Consider the following 21,828-nt stretch of genomic DNA (forward strand, 5'->3'; position numbering starts at 1 on the left):
AGGTGGACACATTCTGAATGTGGTCACCTGCCTCTGGCCAAACAGCAGTCAGGGAGCCAAAGGAAGGTACCAGGGGGTGTCACTCATGGCTCATGCGCGTCCTGAAGGCACTTCAGTGCGTGCTGCTGGATGTATCCTGAAAATCCACTCCGAAGCTGGAGCGTGTGTGCAGCTTCAGATGTAGGGAAGGGGCCACCAAATTCAGTTCATTTAAGCTCTCTGGAATATGCATCTACATATCATTATTTTTAAGACTGAGGTGGGGGAAGGAGAGAGATGGAGCCAAAGCACCACCCTGGCATATGCAAAGCTGAGGATCAAACTCACTTTACTCCTGAGAGTCCAGTGCTTTATTCACTGCCCCATCTCCCAGACCGCAGTTCTCTAGAATTTTTTTTTTTTTTGCCTCCAGGGTTATCGCTGGGGCTCAGTGCCTGCACTATAAATCCATTCTTCCTGTGGACATTTTTTTTTTTTTGATAGGACAGAGAAATTAAGAGGGGAGGGGAAGATAGAGAGGGAGAGAGAAAGACAGGACTGAGAGAACTTGAGAGGGGAGGGGGAGACAGGGAAGGAAAGAAAAAGATAGATACCTGCAAACCTGCTTCACTGCTTGTGAAGCAACTCCCTTGCAGGTGGGAAGCCGGGGGCTCAAACTGGGATCCTTGTGCTTTGTACTATGTGTACTTAAGCCGGTGTGCTACCAGCCAGCCCTCAGCTCTCTGGAATCTTTGATGATACTAAGCCACTGCTTACATTTTTTCTTCGATGGTGGTGGTTCTTGGGGTTTGATTTGCCTGTTTTATAAACAGGTGCCCTGGAAGTTAATAGTAGCTGACACTTACTGACCACCTACTGTGTGTAGGGCAGGTGCCCTGGAAGTTAATAAATAGTAGCTGACACTTGCTGACCACCTACTGTGTGTAGGGCAGGTGCCCTGGAAGTTAATAGTAGCTGACACTTGCTGACCACCTACTGTGTGTAGGGCAGGTGCCCTGGAAGTTAATAGTAGCTGACACTTGCTGACCACCTACTGTGTGTAGGGCAGGTGCCCTGGAAGTTAATAGTAGCTGACACTTGCTGACCACCTACTGTGTGTAGGGCAGGTGCCCTGGAAGTTAATAGTAGCTGACACTTGCTGACCACCTACTGTGTGTAGGGCAGGTGCCCTGGAAGTTAACAGTAGCTGACACTTGCTGACCACCTCCTGTGTGTAGGGCAGGTGCCCTGGAAGTTAATAGTAGCTGACACTTACTGACCACCTACTGTGTGTAGGGCAAGTGCCGACTCTTTTATGTGTGGTGACTCATTGAATGGTCCCAGAGGCAGAAATGAGAACAGCTCCCCTGTACTAGGATGAGGAAACTGAGGCATGGAGAAGTTAAATCTCAGCTTAAGACGTCCAGAGGTTAGTGACATACACAGTGATAAGGATTGATCCCAATGTTCACTGAGTTCAAGTCCTGCACTCTTTCTGCTGAATCATTTCTACCACTGCTAAAACAGGGTTTGGCCAAAGAACTTCTAAAGTTTATGTCCTTGGCCAGAGATGTAGCTCAGTCGTAGAGTGTAAGTTTCTCATGCATGAGGCCCTGAGCACATAAGACAAAAACAAAACTATAACTATAACTATAACTATATATATATATATATATATATATATATATATATATATATATATATATATATATATATATATATATATTGTCTTTACTACAACTTCAAGTCATGCTCCTTCGATTGTTTTCACGCCATCCTCTGCACTGTCTTAAGGGAGAAGTGGTGAATTAGGAAATCCTTGGTGGTTATGAGCAAAGCTGTTATTGCCCAAGGCAGTGTGGCTAGATTGGTTGAGGAACATTCTCTCAGAGGGAACTTAAAACACCAACTTAAGAAATTAAATCATGAGTGTGAAGGAATGAAAAGGAAAGGCCTGCCTGGTGGCCAAGTCCTGAGCTTTATGGAGTTAAGGGATGAATTGCTTTGACCACACCAGGTGAGAGTTTCCAGAGACTGGAATGTGTCTTTGCGTCAAATTCTCTTGTGCTGGTCTCCTTGGATCTTGATTTCCTTCTGTTTGGGGTGAAGTTGCTGGTTTAAGTAGCAAACGACACAGAGGAAACACCAGTGCCTGAGACACCTAAGAGAAGCTCCACCTCACTAGAGTTCCAGGAAGGTCAATTCAAATGTTGATACTGTTTTTTCACTATCAGGTTGGCAAAACTTTTGAAAAACTTGGCAACATTCAAAATGCTGGCAGGCTGACTAGGAAGCGAGTATTCTTTCCATATTGCTTGAGGGAGTGTGAATTGGTTCAACCTTTGGGGACAGTCTTCGGCTGTATTTATTAACAATAAAAACACATTTATTAACAATAAAAAAGCAATCCTGTTTTGGGGAACTTTATTCTACCAAAATAAAAATGTCAGAACCCAAGGATATATGGTTCAGGATATTTACGGCACCCTTATTTAGGGTAGGGGAAAAAAAAGCTGGAAACCCTTGGAATGTTCTGGAATAGGGGAATAATTGCATGAGTTATAGCACAGGTGTTGTATGAAACATTATACAACTAATAAAAGAATGCGTTATATCTAGATTTATAGGCCTGGAGGTATATTTGTGATAAATTGGTAAGTGAAAAAAAGCAGATTGCAAAGTAATATATATGACACAATCCTATTTTCATAAAAAGCAAAAGGAATTCCCTTGGAAATGTGTCTTCAAATGGTATAATTTGGGATAAGCAGGGAGGAAGGAGAGGAAGGATTCATAACACTTTGCTAAGTGGTTACCTTGGGGGAGACAGATAAGAGCATAAAGGAACCCAAACAGTGTTGGGGTGAGGGGTGGCAATCTCCCACACATACAAATAGCTTAAGTATAACTTTGGGCTCCCCAGAAAACCCAATGGTTAATTAACTCACTAGTGATCAGAATCTTTATTGCTTCCCCCTTGCAGGTGAGGAACCTGATTATTGCACTTGGTAAGGCGCATGCTCCATCAGGTACTGCACTGCCTGACCCCCAGAATCCTTACTGCTAAGACAACTAGTTTCCATGTATTTTGTATATGGTAGGCATCACAGACTGTGTTCTTACAATAATGTAAGCTAGGCAACAATAAGCACTGAGGACACTATTACTCGTACTGAGGGTGGAGTACTGCTGTTATTGGGAACAATCCCCAGGGAAGTAGACCCTCAAATTTCATGTTGTTCAAGGTGTCACAGGATCTCCATTTTCTCAGGAAACACCTATACTGTCTGCCTTGCTATAGCTATCGTTTTGCTGTTTTTTTAAATATTTATTTTATTTTATTTATTATTGGATAGAGACAGAGAGAAATTTAGAAGGGAGGGGCAGATAGAGAAGGAGAGAGACAGAGAGATACCTGCTTCACCACTTGCGATGCTTTCCCCCTGCAGGTAGGGACCAGGGCCTTGATCCCAGGTCCTTGTGCACTATAATGTGTGCGCTTAACCAGGTGTGTCACTACCTGGCCCCATCTACTGTTGTTGTTTACAGTGAAAGAAATCCCTTGCAACTTAGGGTAAAGGGAAGAGAGCGCCTAGTGATTGGCTGAGTATAGACAGTGGCAGCTAAGTAGGAGGGGCAAGTGGCTGATGGCTCAAACTGATTGATCACTACCTCTGGGGCTAGGCATTGCTACAAGAACCTCCCCCAGGGGGTCACTGCCCATCAAGAAAAAGGGACGGGGTGGGGGTGGGGTAGGGGTATACAGGGCTGAAGCGAGTTGCTCAAGGCAGCGCAGGGATTGGAACCCAGGTGTGTCTTGCTCTGAAGTGACATTCTTAACTCTTACAAAATGTTCCCAGCCCACAGCTGTTGGTGGCTTCCTGCGGGCTTTTTAATAGATGCTTCCTCCTCTGGTCATATTTTTTTGTTTCCATTTTCTCTCTCTCTCTGCCATTATGTTCAGTAAGCAGAAAAGGGAACTAACCTGTTGTGTTCAGGAGGGTGGGATGACAATTTCCTGGCTGGGCAGTGGGCTGGCACTCTGGCAAATGGGGAAACTGAGTCAAAGAGCGGGTGGTGCTGTGTTCTGCACCTGCAGAATTGGGACGATGATTTTCGTTTTGTTTTCATCTGCTCTCCTGAGGCTTCCCCAAAGAGCTCTGAAGAACTTTATCAGTCACCCCAAGTGCCAAGAGGCAGAATTCAGAAGTTCCTTGCTGGGGATGATCCGAAGGATGACCCAGCCTGTCCTTATACAGGAGGAAGCAGAAGCCCAGAGAGGTTGGAAAGCTGGTCTCAGATAACAAGGTTGCTCGGTGGGGCATTTGAGACTGGAAGCCCATCCCCCTGGGCCCTGCTTCTGCACTCTTGTTGCCAGGGCAATGCACACAGAGCTGTGTGGCCCTGCTCTCCTCCACACTGGGGCCTCAGCTTTGACATATGAGGAAATCTCCAACGAGGTTGACTTCACTTGTGTCTTATGCTGTGTGTTTGTACTTTTTTTTTTTTTTTTAAAAATGGCTTCCTTTGATTATTCTGTTTTGAATTTTTATCGAAAGGTTCCCAGTGTTTGGGACAGTCCACACAAAAAAGGTAATGCCCACATTTAGTAGAGAGAAGAAGGGAAGCAAAAGCAAACAGCACAGTGAAAGTAATCTCTCTCCACCCGGACTCCCCATCCCTAGAGGGAGTGGATGTGACTGGTATCTTGTGCAACCTTCCAGAGACATCCCAATTAATAATCTATATTTGAAATGATTCTTTATTAGTATCTAGTGCTAACTCATTATTTTTAATGGCTGCATGGGATTAAATTACATTAACTACTCCCTAAATGATGGACAGAAACCTGGCTTCTCATTCTGTGCCCTACAGACTGCATTCTATCTGTGTGCTGCATGTACACAGCACCTCTGCAGGAGAAACTTCTAGAACTAGAACTGCTCCGTCAAGGGTTATGTGTATCACATATTTTAAAGTTTTCCAAATTAACACCCAAAGCTGTGGTGCTAATTTAGATTCCTACTGACAGTGTGAATGAGCCTTATTCCCCTCCCACATTTTGTCTCAGCTTTAAAAATATTATCAGTATATTTTTATGAGAGACACGAGAGCACCACTCCACCATTTACAATGTTCTTTTTTTGGTTATGCTTTATTATTTCATTTTTATGCACTGTCAGGGATCAAAGGCAGACACTGTATCACTGAATTGTGTGTGTGTGTGTGTATATATATATATATATATATATATATATATATATATAATGTTTTTTCTCCTTTAATGTTGAGAGTTTCCTATTCATCTTGGGATACTTTAAAAAAAATACCATAGACTATGTAGCTTTAAAAACAGAAATGTACTTCCCACAGTTCTGCAGGCTGGCAAGTTCAAGATCAAAGTGCAGATGGATTTAGTTCCTGGTGAGAGCCCTCTTCCTGGTTATATCTCCACTTGGCAAGGAAAGAAAGAGGAGAGGAAGCTCTGTCCTCCTATAAGGGCACTAAGCAGAGCACAAGGGCTCCACCTCCACGGCCTAATTACTGTCCAAGGTCTCACCTCCACATGCCAACACTTTGGCTGTTTGGCTTTTAACACTAGCATTGTGAAGAGTGCATATTCAGTATAGAACAGTGAGTGAGGTTGGAAATTTTTCTATATACTTAAAAGTCATATGTCTTTGCTCACTTTTTTCCTATGTGGCTTTGCTCTGGGAGAGTTTTTTTTTTTTTACTAAATTCATACTTGCTATAGAATGATAATTTGAGAATTTGGTGATCAGGTGTGTAAGATGAAGGCCTCCTGGGATGTAAATGCACCTGGATATGAAGGACCATCTTAGCATCTGATTGCTCAGGTCTAGGAAGCACCATGCATGTTGATAAGTGCCACAGCTTTTTTTTTTTTCCTCCCTTCTTCTCTGAAGACTTTCAATAGGATCTTAACAGAAATGTCCAACAGTAGCCTGAGCTCTGTCGGTCAGTAACTAGGGACCCACCTTAACAGATTAGGAAATTGAGACCAGGTAATTAATTTAGCCACAGTACAGCTGCCTACAGGCATCTGCTCACAGAACTTTCTGGAATCAGGCTCAATCTTGCAGTCCATGAGACTTGGGTTTCAGCCATCCACTAACTGGAGAGCTTGGAGATGTCTCTGCACTTCTCAGCCTTGACTCTGTACTCAAAGGGTAATAACCAGTATCAACTTTTATGTGGTCTTTCTGAGGCTCTATAGAACACGGTGTCAGCGGGTTATGGTGTCTGCCGTGATAATAATACACATAGCACACTTCTTCTGGGGTTGGTTTTAGCAGTTACTTGTGGTAGTTCCAAGGCTCAAATCACATGTCTTAAGATTCTTCTCCATTGATTACACTCCCATCTTTCTCCGTGTTCTTACTCTTTACTCCATTCCATCTGAGACTGCTGCTTCTTCCCTGGCTGGGGGTTGGAAGTTGTTCTCTCCTCCCCACCTTTGGAGAGAGCAAATACTTTGACAGCTGGGAGAGAGCCTGCACACAGTGGCACTCCCCTGGACTCCCAGGCCATATGCTCTCAGGAAATGTCGGTTAATGAATGAACGGAGCCAGAAGGAAGGGTCTGCTCCCAACAGCTCCCCAACACTGTGCCCGGCAGTTACAACATCTTTGGCCCGTAGCAATAACTCAGGAAACATTTGTGCAATGCAATGCATGCATGCATGCATACACACACACACACACACACACACACCGCCCGAGAGTAACGACTTCAATAAGGCGCTTGTGTATCCAGTAAGCGCTCACTTCGTGGCTGCCGTGAACATCTCGGACCAGGCGGCTTCTGAACCCCAGTGCCAGAGCTCGGGTGTCGCTGCTGTAAGGCTGCCGGGGTTCGAGCCGCCTCCTCCCGCCGGCTGTGCGACCTCGGGCCAGCGACTTGATGGCTTTGACTTCATCTCTTTGTGCTTCAGTTTTCAATCTGCAAAAGGCGGACGGCCGAGCGCGACCTCAAGGGGACACTCCCCCGACACCCGGACCTGCCGGCCCATCCGGGAGGGAGTCGGGGTGGGAACCCGCTAGGGGCCCGGAGCCTCCCTCCCCCCGCCCCCAGGCTGCCGGGGGCTGGAGGTCGCGCCCCGAAAAAAATCCCGGCGCCCGAGGGGGCGGGGCGCGGCGGCCGCCCCGGGGCCGACCGGCCGCCGCCCGCACTTCTTTCTCTCCCTCTTCGCCGCCCTCCCTCCTCCCCCTCCGTCCTTCCATCCTTCCTCCTTTCCTTCCTTCCTTCCTTCCTTCCCTGGCTCTCCGGACCCAGCCGCCGGCCGCTCTCGGCTCAGCAGCGCCGCCCGCGAGCCGCCGCCGCCGCCGCCGCCGCCGCCGCCGCCGCTCCGGCCCCTCCCCCGCCCGCCGCCCCCCCCCCCGCGGCCCGCGCCCGTCACGTGATGTGCCGCCAGCCAATGGCGGGCCGAGCCGCGGTCGGCGGCCGCCATTGCTGTCAGAGCGAGCGAGCCCGGGGAGGGAGGAGAAGCGAGGCTGACTGGGGAGGAGGGGGGGGTGGGGGAGGAAGAGGAAGGAGGGGACGTCGCTCGGCTGCCGGGGTCGCCCGCTGGCTTCGTCCGCACCCCCCCCTTCGCGAGTTCGCGCTCCGCGGCGGCGGCGGCGGCTCCGAGGAGGCGGCGGCGGCGGCTCCGGGGCTCGCCTCCCTCACGCGCCGGCGGGGGCCGCGGGGGGACTCGGTGGCTGGAGATAAACAAGGCGAAGGCGGCGGCGGCCGAGGAGCGGCCAAGGCGGAGGCGGCGGCCGGCCCGCAGCGGCGGCCCGGGAGGCAGCGGCGGCCCTGAGAGGCGGGGAGGGCGCCGGGCCGCGCGGACAGCGCCCCCCGCCGCCGCCGGAGCCGCCGCCGCCGCCGCCCGAGCAGGAAGGAGCCGCGCGGCCGCCGCCGCGGACCCCCCCGCCGGCCCGGGCCCGCCGCCCCCGGCGCGGCGTCGTCGCGGCGCCTCCCGCCCGCCCGCCGGCCCTGCGCCCTCCCCCGGCGGCGGCGGCGGCTGCTCCTGCTCCCGCTCCCCCGGCGGCGGCCCGCGCTTCCCGGCGAGGCGCCGCCGCCCGGCCCGGCCTCGCCTCGGACGCCTCGCTCCGACATGCCCCGCTCTGGCGGCCGGGCTCGCGGAGGATCATGACTGCGGCAGCGAACTGGGTGGCGAACGGGGCGAGCCTGGAGGATTGTCACTCCAACCTCTTCTCGCTGGTGAGTCGCGGGGCTGCGGGGCGGGTGTCTGTGTGTGTTGGGGGGGGCCGGGCCGTGAGTGTGTGAGTGGGAGAGAGAGAGAGAGCGAGCGAGCGAGCGAGAGAGAGAGGGAGCGAGAGAGAGGGAGAGAGGGCGCGAGCAGGGGGGGCGGGGGGTCCCCGACCTCCGCCGCCGCCGCCGCCGCCGAACAACTTTCTCCTCCCGCCGCCGGGACTTCGCCCCTCCCTCGCCCTCTCCCCGCCGATCGCCTGTAGCCTCTCGCCGCGGAGCCCCCCCTTCCCACCTACCCCCCCCCCCAATCCTCCGGATCGTCCCGCACCCCCAGCCTTGGAGCCCATCCAGTGTTTATTTGGCTCTTTAAAAAAATCATTTGTGAGCGCGGCGCCCGGCGTGGAATTTGCGTGTTGCGAGAGTCTCAGAGCTGCGGATTCCGGGGTCGCACTTCCAGCACCCGCCACCCCCCTGCCCCCGGGGCGATCGCACCCCCTTCCCCTTCCCCTCCTCCTCCCCCCCCCGCGGCGCTCCCCCTCGCTTTTTTTTTTTTTTTTTATTTTCCTTCACCCCCTCCGCTTGAAATGTGGCAAAGCTGTGCCTAGCGCAGCCCGTGCCTGCGATAAGCTTTTCTTCCTTTTTTTTTTTTTTTCTTTTAAACCTCTCTGCTCGGGTCGGCGGGCCGGCTCTTGCCCGCCTTTTGAATTATTTTTTTTTTTCCTCCTTTTCTGTCCTTCCACTCTCCTCCTCCTCCCCCACCCCCCCTTTTTTTTTGGGTGATCCTTCCTGTGATGACACCTGCAATTTCGCCCGCAAACAAGTTGATGGGAGGCGACTGTGCCCGCTGAGGACCCCGGCCCCCCCCCCCCCCCCCACGCGATTGTAAACACGGCGGGGCAGCCGGGGAGCCCCAGCGCTCGGCCTGCCGAAGGTGCAGGCAGCTTGTGCTTCTCTTTTCTTTTCTTTTCTTTTCTTTTCTTTTCTTTTCTTTTCTTTTCTTTTCTTTCCTTTCCTTTCCTTTCCTTTCCTTTCCTTTTCTTTTCTTCTTTTTTCTCTTTTCTTTTCTTTCCTCCACCCCCCACATCTTCTTTCTTTCCTCCTGTGCCTTTTGCAAACTATCCCGCCCCTTCCACAACGAACACACACCGCAACAAGCAGGGCGGTGTGATAGCATCGCTTTTCAAATCTGCCTCCCCCTCCCCCCCCCATAATTGACAACTTTTCCCGGGGATACGGATCGCCGGTCTTAATCTAGGAGCAGTTCGGGTGTCAATTGTTCTCCGGGCAGCCTGGCACCCGCCAGCGGCGTCAAGATTCGTGGAAATGAAAGATGCATAGGGTTCCAGCAACTCTTTCTTCTTTTCTCCTGGCGGTGGCAGTGACATTTGGTGGTAAATGCCATCTTTGCTGCTGCTGCTGCTGCTGCTGCTGCTGCTGCTTCTCCTTCTCCTTCTCCTTCTCCTTCTCCTTCTCCTTCTCCTTCTCCTTCTTCCTCCTCCTCCTCTCCTTCCTCCTCCTCCTCTTCCTCCTCCTCCTCCTCCTCCTCCTCCTCCTCCTCCTCCTCCTCCTCCTCCTCCTCTTCTTCTTCTTCTTCTTCTTCTTCTTCTTCTTCTTCTTCTCCTTCTTCCTTCTTCCTCCTCCTCCGCCTCCTCCTTCTTCTTCTTCTGTTTTTGTTTTTGTTTTTGTTTAATGGGGTCGTGTTACCTAGCTCCGAAAACATGCGCGTTGTTAAAAGCTGGCGTTTGGGCTAATCACTGCCGTGCGTGGTCTTTTAAATGCGTGCTTTGTGCTGGAGTTACTGTATGTATAGCTATGTGCCTGCGAGAGTACGAATTTGTTTAAATATTGAGCAAAGATTTGTAAACAGATGTAAGGCAATTATGTTTTAAGCGTAGAATATAATTGGAGAATTGGCTGAGTGGTTTGTTTGATTTAGCCTTAAAAAAACACATAACTTATTTTAAGTTGTACACCTTTTTTGGGGTGGGTGGGTGGGAGGGGGCTGCTTTCTTGAGACCTTGCATTTTAGAAATTATTTTCTGTAACCTCTGCTGTAGATAGAAACATTATTTCCACTTAATCCTTGTTTACACTGGATAAATAATTTAGTGTTCAAATTGTAATTAGTTACATTTAATTATGGGTAGCATAGATGCTTTTATTCTTTTATACTGGTGGAGAAATACATTCTTGCCAACTTCAAATGAAGTGTTATTTTATTAAACATATTTAATTACTTATGCAGCTAAAAAAATCAAAACATGCATTTATAATCTGCAAAGACCGAGTGCCATGCTGTCTTGTGCTTTCATTATGGTGAAGATTAGGTTAAATTTTTTTTTCCTCCCAGCATTTTTATTCAGATGTCTAGTTGTACAGTTCACTTATAAGCCGTGCTTCCCCCCTCAGCACTGATGATTTTCCCTTGATCTCTTGATATGCGGGTATAAAAGTCATTTTGCCCCCTCCTTCCACCTTCTCAGCTTGTCACTTATCAGTCAGGTTCAGGGACTTTCATAGATTAGCAAACGTATTGATTAAGGAGTACTTAAAATGGTTTTTGTTTGGCGGCTGGTGACCGCATTGACACTTTAACAGGTAATTAAAATAAACAAGTAGACCGATATTAGTGAGGAGAAATTCCCCAAATTACCATATGTCATGCTGGCTGGTGATGGCTTGTGACTGATTTCTATACAGTAGGTTTTGCAGACAAATGAAAGTGTATGTGTCCTGAGCCTCGCCTGGCCTGCATAGTTTATCTTTTTTTTTTTTCTTTTTTTTTAGCTTAAGTAAAGTTGATAATGTTACAGACATAGGATCATAAGATCAAAAGATGCACTTTTTTTTTTAAAATAGTTTTGTAGGGCAGGATTCTGTGTTCTCTGAAAGGTTTGTCCTTTTGAGCATGTCTTTTGTAAAAACCTTGAAGCCAGGAATTGATTTTTAGACACTTTTTATTTTTTCAAGTAAAATTATCTTTAGGAAGTAACATTGACATGCAGAACTACTGAAAGATATAGGCCAACTTCCTGCCCCTGAAGTATTTGTCATCATTCTCTTATATGTAGAGGGTGGGTTTTTAAAGAAGTAATGAATCAGTTAAAAAGTTGTTGATGACTGTACATTTTCCGAATTTTAAATTGGGAGTTTGTCTTGAAATGTAGAGACAGCATTCACTTAGAATATTAATAAGTTGTACATATTCCAAAAGAGAATTACCACCTGCTCAAAATAAAACTTGTTATAAGAAATTTCTGCTACCTTGGGGAAATCTGGAATGTACCTTTTTGATGACAAAAAGCCTGTAATTCAGCAATTCCTCATTAAAGTGATTTTATAGTTAAAAAAAAAACTCTGTGCTTAACAATAGTGATGTGTTTGTGTGTGTCTTTTATTTTTTTTAAACAGTTATTTATTTATTATCTTTATTGGATAGAGACAGCCAGAAATCAAGAGGTGGGGGAGGGGTGATAGAGAAGGAGAGAGATAGAGAGATACCTGTAGCCCTGCTTCATCACTAGTAAAGCTTTCCCCCTGCAGGTGGGGGCCGGGGGCTCAAACCCGTTTCCTTGCGCATTGTAACACATGCACTCAACCAGGTGGGCCACCACCCAGCCCCATGTGTTTCTTTTGTAAAGTGTTGTTTATAGAGAATATACCTGGACACTTCGTACTGTGGACTGAAGTACACACTCACTAAAGTTCTGTACTCATGACCCACCCATTTTCTACCACCTAGAGGTATTCTTTATGGCTTACCAAAAGTTGATTGTGCAATTGGATGCTTTACGATTTTGTTGGAGGTTTGGCTTATTTTGCTTTCTGATTCCTGCTGCATGGCATCAAATTTCTAAATTCTCTGTTGAGCCTCCCCCCTTTTCCTGACATGCGAAAAATGCCATAGTGTATATGTGATATGGGTCATTGTATGTGTTTCTTATTCCTACTGTTAGGAGATTTGTAGCTACTGCATTAAATGCATGCCTGGCAGTGCTTTGTGACTCAAAGTTGTTTTCTCATGCTGTCCATCACATTCCTAGGAGGCTCTTGTTATATATTCACTCAGTTATAATTCAGTTACTAAATCTGCCTTTTTGGAAAGTGTAACAGTGCATCCTATGGTATGTCAACTCACCCTTGTGGGAAGACATAATTTCCAGATGTAAGTGTATCATTAGCTTAGTTTCTCAGCTGAGATGAACTGGAGAAAAATGAATTGCGCTCTTTAACTAGATTTAAGTATATACTTTTTGACATGAGAGAGTCTAGTCCTTCCTCCTCTCTGAATAGAAACACACATATACACATTAGTACTTAATTCCTACTAAAGACTATTAATTTGGTATTTGAAGTTTTTTTTTTAATTTTTTAATTAAGAAAGGATTAATGAACAAAAACATAAGGTAGGAGGGGTACAACTCCACACAATTCCCACCACCCAATCTCCATAACCCACCCCGTCCCAGCCAGGTATTTGAAGTTTTTAAGGTAGATCATTGTTGACCTGCTTTTTCTCTCAAAAGACTTATTTATTTAGTATTTGCCAAGAAGGAAGATCTTTGTAAATGTAGAAACTTTGAGTTCCTTTTTTTTTTTTTTTTTTTTTTGAGCCAGACCAAATTGGTGGTGGTGGGTGTGTGTTTCATTTGAAAATGAGAAAATTGGAATGATTTCTTTAATTGTCTTAAGTGCCAAAGTATATTTACACGGTATTTTTTAAAATCCCAATTTCCAATTTTAATATGTGCATTTAACGCATCTTTTTTATGATGGTTCATTTTCTTTAATGAAAATATAATTTGCTAATGTGTGTTTTCTGTTTAGCATTTTGTTGTTAGTAGCACATAGTGAGTATTTATATATTTTTAATAGCAATAATTGCCACCCAGTAATAGTTGCCATATTAACCTCCAATTGCTAGTAAATATTTTTAAGTGCATAATAGACAGCAATTTAAGGCATAGTGTAGCAGTTTACTGGGCCATTTTAAAGAGCCATTTGTACGTGTGATGAGTTCATAATTTTAAAGAGAAAATAATGTAACTAGGACTTGGAAGGTACAAACTCTCTTGTGTTACTGCTTGAGGTACTCATTAAGGGAAGTTAGATAGGGACTGTTTCTTCTTCATGGGAGTAAAGGTAGAGGAGTGCCTTAGGACAAGTAGTTGTTGGTATAGCTTGTCAGTCACTCTCTGGAACATTTTGATCATTTTTTCATGGTTGTATTAGTTATTGGCTTGGAAAAAAAATCTCTTAAGGCATTCCCTTAAGTAACATTAAGTTGTGGTATCGGATTGTGATAATCAGATTTGGAAAAACTGATTCATCTTTCCATTTCACTAGCTAATTTAGTCAATTGTATTCATAAAACAATCCCAGAGATCTCTGCTCGAGATTAATTCATACTGTAAGCTGTAAAAATTATAGTTATTTGCAAAAGATAACTATATCCTATACTTGTTACATTTCTTAAAATTGAATGAAATTTGTCTGGAGCAGTAAGACTTAGTTTTTTGTTTTTTTTTTAAGATTTATTTATTAATTAATGAGCGACTTCAACCTAACTTCATTCTGGCACATGGGATGTGTGTGTGTGTGTGGGGGGGGGTTTGAACTCAGGACCTCATGCTTGAGAGTACAGTACCCTGCACCACCTCCTGCACCCCTGAATTTCCCTCTCCTCTTTGCTCTCCTGCCCCCTCCCCCATTAATTCAGCTATCAACATGTGGCTTAAAGATAGACTAGATATTTTCTAAAATGTTTGGTTTTATTTTTTATATGAGAAAATAATAATGTTCCCCTCTCTCAAACTAGTACTAGACGGTACTGACTTCCTACCTGGTAGTGGGTGATACATTTACTTCATATAAACTAGGTGGTTGACAGTTTTTAGACAGAGTTTTATGAGAATTAGTATGAATATGGTTGAATATTAGGCATTGTTACCCAGCCTTTCCCTGTAGTCACTTCCTAGAAATGGAAAGAAAGGAATTCTGCCATACTGCATTTAATAGTGTTTGAAATGTATTAATGTGCTTTGCAAACTGTGTGTTGGGTAGGGTTGGCCACTGGAATTTTTATTTTAGAGTCATTAGTATTTTGAGACATTACATTTACTACAGTTGTAAAGTGAGGTAATGAGGTAGCCTGAAATACGCTGTGGGGCATAGTTAACACACACAAACACACACACACACACACACACACACACACTCTCTCTCTCTCTCTCTCTCTCATCAATATTTGTAATGTGTTCCTGGAAGTTAGAACTTTTTTCTCCTCTCTTGAATCATTTAGCTTCTTTCTGATCTTGCTCAGATAATTTCCTTTTATAGTATGTGCTTTCATTGTTTATTTGAAAGATTTGAAGGTGTTAGCTTTGTTCTGTTGGGGGAATTCACTTTATTACATAGGGGAGATGATTTTCCATTAATCTTGGTAAATATTAACATAAAGTAGGAATTGTAAATTTAGGCTTATTTGCATGAATGAAATATGTATGCTTGCCCAATTTTTGTCTAGTATAGTCACATAATACACTGGCATAGTTTTCTGTCTTTACCGTAGTTAATATAAAAATTGTTTCAAATCTGTTAGAATGTTATAATTGATGTTTGTTTATTTCAGAGACATTTCCCATACCTACTTTGCAACAACATTGTTACCTAACTTTTATGATGATGTGCACAGTAGTAGACTGCTGATAAATTGGCTATACTGGCCTCCTTTTAGGAGCTCCTGACTGACTCATTCTTACTAGCATGTTTTAGTTAGGTTTGTTGGACTTGAGGTGACTTCCTTTTTAAGATTAAGTGAAAAATGTTTTAGAGTACATTTTGATTCTAGTCTTGAAGAAAAAAAAAGATCAACTTTTTCCTTTCTAGGTGAGAATTCAATGTGTCTAGGTGAGACTATTACTTCAGTAGCATCTTTATATTCTGGTTTATTGTGTGTATTTCTAAATGTCTCTTTTTAAAAAAGATTTAATTAGAAAATAAGTTTCTGTTGTTGTTATTATTTTTACCAGAGTACTGCTCAGTTCTGGCTTCTGGTGGCGTGGGAGACTGAACCAGGGACTTTGGATCCTCAGGCATGAGAATCTCTGCATAACCTTAGGCTACGTCCCACACCGTGAATGTTTATTTTCTCATTCTAGCAGAATTGTGGTGGAATCTTACTAACACTAACACTGTATTTCTACTGTTGTGAAATAGTACACAGTCCAAGTTGACAACTTTCTGTGTTTTGTACCTTTGTTACCTTTGGTACACAGAAATCCCATTATTATTAAAGGGCTTTCCTTAGTTGATTGCATTAAAGTTGCATTTGTGTCTTTAGTCTATATAGTTTGGATGTGTACCTTTAGCGTAATAAATGGAAAAAAGAAAATGAAAAATTAAACTTGTGGGTGAATGTTTTTTTCTCAGTTTCCACTCGATCTTTTCATTGTAATAATTAAGCCTTAATTTGTATTAAATCACCACATTAATTGGATCTAATGAAGACATTGAATGTTAAAATTAAATTTAAGGGAATCATTTGTTTCAAATAAAATAACTGTGGCCTTTAATTTTTTTTTTTTTTATGATTGAATGGTAATTTTTAAGATTGGCCAACTAAGAGATTATTAAATTACTTGAAATCACCTGTGATCTTCTCCCCTCCTCCCCCAAGAACATTGATGGATTTATGAGGAAGCTCTTAAGTCACATGAAGCTTCCTTATATAGCTCCACATTATTTCATTAAATGGAAAGATGATTAAATCCATCTGGGCATAATCTGAGAGCTAATATGTAAGGTATTCAAGAGTCTAATTGTTATATAAAGCCTTTTGTGTTGGGAATTTTGTGATTGCATTTTAATGTCCTAAAGAGAAATAAGGAAACACATACACAAATCTATCTCGGAAACCACTTCCTGGCTTGTTTGTTTGTTTGTTTTGTGCCTGGCACAATCCTACTCATCTTTTTAGTAGGTTAAATGTCATCTCTGTGCAGCTTTCAGACTTCCACAGACAGAACTAGTCACCCTGGCTCCTTGTACAGCACCTTGCATGTGCCTCTGATAGGCTTGTCAGCTTCTCTGGGCAAGTCCCACCCCTCCAGCCCCATCATCTTTGATGTCTCTTCATAGTTAGGTGCTCATCAAGTATTTGTTATACCAGTGAGTTACTGGACAACTTGTTTACTTTATTTCTGAGGGGATTTTTAGTTGTCTAGTCAGATCCTTATACCCACTGGTGCTGTTTTTCTTTGGACTTACTTGGTTGTTTAGTCCTGTGCTCTGAATAGATTTACATCTGTTAGGTTATATGTAAGGTGGCTTGGCAATAAGAATTCTAGAAAATCTTTCTCAAGGAAATGAACTGATAAAGATGTATGCTTATAATTGAGAGGAATTAAGAGTTCTTGTACGCATTTAGATTTTCTGTAGTGTGGTAGGCAGCCTGTGGATTTTGGAACTCCTTGGAGACATTGGATATTGATCCAGAACACGTGTCATTCTTGAAGCAGTACAAGAGGGCTTTTGCTCAACCTTCAGTTACACTAATAAGCTGAGTGGTTTTATGATTTTGTACTTGTGACTCCTAAGATCAGGTTAGCCCCATAATGGTTCTGTACCTCAGTTTCTTCTGTAAACTCAGTGAAATAAAAAAAAAAATATATATATTTTTTAAATTAAATTAAATTTTATTTTATTTATTCCCTTTTGTTGCCCTTGTTTTATTGTTGTAATTATTATTATTGTTGTTGTCGTCGTTGTTGGATAGGACAGAGAGAAATGGAGAGAGGAGGGGAAGACAGAGAGGAGGAGAGAAAGACACCTGCAGACCTGCTTCACCGCCTGTGAAGCGACTCCCCTGCAGGTGGGGAGCCGGGGCTCGAACTGGGATCCTTATGCTGGTCCTTGTGCTTTGCACCACCTGCGCTTAACCCGCTGCGCTACAGCCCGACTCCCGAAATAAAATATTTTAAGTGACTTTTAAGGAAAGCATTTGAGTATTGTGTGTATTTTTTTTTTTTTTTAAGGGAGAACTTTCCAGCGAACAACAATTAAAGTTACAGAGTAGCTAAGTAATCGACCAGGAAGTTGGAATGGCAAAATGGCAGTTATGTCGTATTTGTGCGTCTCTGCTGGCTGGGTGGGAACTGTGAGCCCAAGGTGACATGGATCTTGCTTTGTTCCTCATAAATAAGCTGTGGTTAAAGAAGAAAAACAAGGAATTCATCTTTAGCTGTTGAAACGTTTCACTTGTGTATATGATTTGCAGTTGTAGTGTATATTTTTAATATGCTGGTTGCTGTACCAGTCCTGGGCTATGCCTGGCTCAGACTGGAAACTGAACTGTGGCTCTTATTTGATAGTTTAAGCTATTAATTCTTTGGCAGCTTTGCAGTGTTCTTTGAACTTTAAATAGCAGTTCTATTAACATTTTGAGATTTGTCTCAGGGAATGTCAGAAATAGCACTTAATAAATATCTTTTTCTTCTTAAAGACTAAATCACATTTTAGTCTGACACTCATGTCACAACCCTTACTATGTTTTGAACAAAGTGTATATATTCTTAACTACTGACTAATTTTTATATTCAATTTAATAATGCAACAACATCTAAAAATATTGTTTAGCCCTTGTTGGGGGAAGGAACCACCTTTCCCTCATATCTGTAGTTTTTTTTTTTTTAATTAGTCATGTGGAATATGAATAGTGTCTTACAAATTTATTTAGAGGTTTAGAATTTTCAGGTAGATGGTCTCCAATATGTCAGAATATTCAGTCTGCCAGTTTTTTTTTTTTTCCCTCAGTAGGGTTATTCCTGGGCCTTGGTGCCTGCCGACTCCACAAGTCTTGGTAACCATTTCCCCCCTTTTTCTTTGAGGGGTCGGAGGAAGGGAGAGAGAGAGGAGAGAGAAGAGGAGACGTTGCTTGTGGCCCTTGCCACCTACAAGTGGGGACTAGAAATTAAACTTGTAAGACATAGCTTGCGGCTCAAAGATAGAGCCTTTGTAACTTTATTTTCATAAGAAAGTCTTGTTAACCTGCTTATGTAGTAATGTACTTAATTGCTTGTGTTATAGACCTCAAGTGCTACTTATGGCTGCATGTTCATGGGGATCAACATACATTTATTATTCCTGTTTAGAACAGCAGAAACACCTGGGTCCTCCGATTATCAGTGTGTCTTGTCTGTCTGTTTATATCGGTATATATGTCTGTCTGTTTCCATACATAGACTTACCCGCCCACCCATTGTGCTGGTGATAAGGCAGATACTCCCTAGAGCCTTCTTACAGACCATAGACCCTCTTGCAGGAGTAGGAGAGGAATGCTATGTGGAAGAGAAGCTTGAAGAGAGTGTTGAGAGGGGCTGCACTCCTTGCTTTCCCCAGCAGATTGGGAGGATTTGGCAGCTTCTCCCTCAGGAGATCTACCCGTGTTTCCGTTTTGCATATATACTTAATAAAGAGTTGAGAATAGTGGCAGGTCCTGTCATGCCATCAGAAAAAGATTTTGTATTCCTTTGCCCTTCAGCTCTTACCTTAGTCTTCCTCCTTTCTTCATCCCTAGAGACAAACTTCCTATTCTCCTGTATTAATTGGTAAATAAGGGCTTTTGAGCCCCAGTGAAATGGAAGAAGAAATTAGGGTGAGATTTGATGACATAGCCAATAAATCAGTACTTAGGAATATTGATTTTTTTCCCCTAGTATTTCTATGTTATATATATAGTCTTTTAATGAGAAAGAGACATACAGAGAGAAAGACCAGAGCACTACTCAGCTCAGGCTTATGGTGATGCTGGGGATTGAGCTTGGAATTTAGGAGCCTAAGTTATAAGAGTCTTTTGCATAACCATTGTGGTGTTTCTCCAGCCAGAATGTTAATTTTTGTATGTTATACTTGATAAATTTAGGACACATATAATAAATTCTTAACTAATGCTTATGTATCAGAATTAATGTCTGACTTGGGCTTGCAAAAAGACTCAGGGTCCAGTATGTGGGAAAGAAAGCACTGTATGTATCTTTTAGTGTCTAAGATGTTGTATAGTAAGTACAAGGAAAGAAGGGTGCTTTGTAGCCAGAAAAACGTAAGAGGAGAGTTTTAAACTGGATCTTGAATGGACATGGCTTTCTGGTGAGGAATTAGAGCTCAGTTGAAAACTTTGTATTTGAGAATGTTTAATGAAGTTATGTGAGGAAGCACTTCAGTTTATGGTGGTGTTGTGAGCAGGCCCAGTGGCACAATGGGTAGCGTGTCTGACTAGGGATCATTTTATAGTGTTGCTCTTAAAAAAGTACAAAAAGCTTATTGAAATCTCATTTTTGTTAAGTGGAAAATTTGAAGTGTGGGAAGGCCAATTTAGATTAAGAAATGGTGATGGTAGAATCAGCTTTCTAAAATAATTCAGTTCTGAACTTTAAAAAAGTGCTATATTACGCAAAATGCTAATGACTAAAGTGACAAATATTTCAGAAACTGGACAGACGAGAATCTTAAATGAGCAGATGGGATATGAAACTAAAAGCAGGAGATAATCCAAGATGATATAGAAACTATTATGAGAAACGAATAGAAGAAAAACAAGTGTGTTAAATGGTATTACATTTGATAATGTGTTTAAAAGCCTTTCGAGGATTGCAGTCTTACAAAGATTAGAATTGTTGAACTGTGCTTTGTGAATTTTGTGCATTTAAAACAAATTAGATTTTGGTCCAGGATAAGTTCATGAAGTCTAGACACTTAAGTCATGAATGTATTGTTAAATGTGCTTTAATCAGATACTATAATTTGTCTCTGACATAAAAATAATGAAAGAGGATAATCATGATTTTCAGAGATAATTTTGGTGGACTTTGAAAGGGAATGAAAGGTAGTTTTCCCATTTGGGCAGCTTAGTACTTGGTTACGATCTATAATGATCTGACTATTGAGGGTAGAATCTGGTCAATACTGAGTTGTAGAATGGAAGAAGGTTGATTATTGAAGCAAGTAGGAAACTGAGAGTGGGATGAATAAGAGATTGAACAGATTATTTTAAAAGTGGAGTGAGCACCTTGTTTGTGTTTGTAGGTTTAGTAACAATAGCAGAGAGACAGAAAGAAAGACGCAAAATAGGAAGTAGTGCAACGGGTGAAGCGCACATGGTGCAATGTGCAAGGACGGGTATAAGCATCTGGGTTCGAGCCCCTGGCTCCCCACCTGCGGAGATTGGGGGGGGTTGTTTTTACAAGCGGTGAAGCAGGTCTGCAGGTGTCTTTCTCTCCCCCTCTGTCTTCCCCTCCTTTCTCAGTTTTCTCTGCCCTATCCAACAACAGCATCAATAACACCAACAATAATAACCACAACAATGATGAAAAATAACTTGAATTGAAGGGCAACAAAAGGGAAAAAAATAGCCTCCAGGAGCAGTGGATTCTTGGTGCAGGCACTGAGCCCAGCAATAACCCTGGAGGCAAAAAATAAAAAAATAAAATAAATAATAAGACTAAAATAAATATGCAAAATTTAATAGAATTTTTTAAGTGATGGAAAAAAGTCTTCCTTGAGGTGGTATCAAGAAACCAGGTGATTGAGTTTACATAGGAAAAGAGCACGTTATCTTTTTTTTATATATATTTTTATTTTGGAAAGGGAAATTGAGAGGGAAGGGGAGATGGATGGAAAGATGGATGGACTGATGGATGGATGGATGGACAGACAGACAGATCTGAAGCACTGCTTCACCACTCATGAAGCTTCCTTCCTGTTGTGGGGACTGGGGGCTTGAACCCTGGTCCTTGTGCATGGTAACATGCATACTCTACTGAGTGCACAACTGCCTGGGCAATTAGAAATAAAATATGTGAGAGTAAAAGAAATGAGTACGTGTGAAGGAAGTGGGACAATCTTATTATTTATTAATTTGAGTGGTTTTTGAATTCAGAGATTAATATATTGAGTGATATCTAAATAAAAATAATTGATCTAAATTTTGCATTTTTACTTAATATGTCTGGAAATAAACCATCTTTGTTTTCTTTTAGTGTTTGTTTAAAGTGGGTGCAATGTCACCTTCTTGTGTTATATACTTCACAGTTAGAAATTTGATTCTGAACTAGTTATTCCAGAATGATACTTCTCTGCCCAAATGACAGTATTTTTTAAAGTCCCTTTCATGTGAGTCAGATGTGTTTGTGTGCATACTTGGTTTTAGTATTTTTTATTTTGGGGGCCCCTTTTGGAATTGCGCTAGGAGACATCTTTGGTGTGACCTCCCAGAACACCTTATTTTAAAAAGGATGCCTTTTTGGACAATGTCTTTTTTGTGTAATTTTTTGTTTTGATAGTCTCAGTTATTATCTAAATCAATAATTTAAAGCCTTCTAATGGGAACACCTTACTGATGATGAGCGACAACCCTGGGAATAACGTTGCTGGATTTGGCGTTTGTGTTTTGTATTGTATGCTCTGATTATATGGCTGCCTCTGGCTCTGAGTAAAGTGCTACAGTGTACTTTGCTTTTATCTGGTTTTAGTGGAGGAATATTTGATGGCCTATTAATTGTCAAAACCAGATATTGGGACAAATTAAGTGGAGGTAGCATTTTTGCTTTCTGGGGATCAAGACAAATTGTTATAATG

General features: G+C 43.1%; 1 protein-coding gene across 3 annotated transcripts in view; it reads left to right on the top strand.

The window, feature by feature from the left end:
- Positions 1–7,999: 7,999 nt before the first annotated feature.
- MED13L (mediator complex subunit 13L) overlaps positions 8,000–21,828 on the top strand; it is a 269,894-nt gene continuing 256,065 nt past the window's right edge. For 2 of the 3 annotated variants that reach the window (XM_060193027.1, XM_060193028.1), the window contains exon 1: positions 8,000–8,205. In XM_060193027.1, the coding sequence (XP_060049010.1) occupies positions 8,134–8,205 (72 nt within the window). In that variant the 5' untranslated portion in view covers positions 8,000–8,133. The remainder of the gene's footprint in view (positions 8,206–21,828) is intronic. The other variant, XM_007528774.2, reaches the window with a different exon arrangement.

Source organism: Erinaceus europaeus, chromosome 6 (genome assembly GCF_950295315.1).
Source record: "Erinaceus europaeus chromosome 6, mEriEur2.1, whole genome shotgun sequence".
Classification (NCBI taxonomy): Eukaryota; Metazoa; Chordata; class Mammalia; order Eulipotyphla; family Erinaceidae; genus Erinaceus; species Erinaceus europaeus.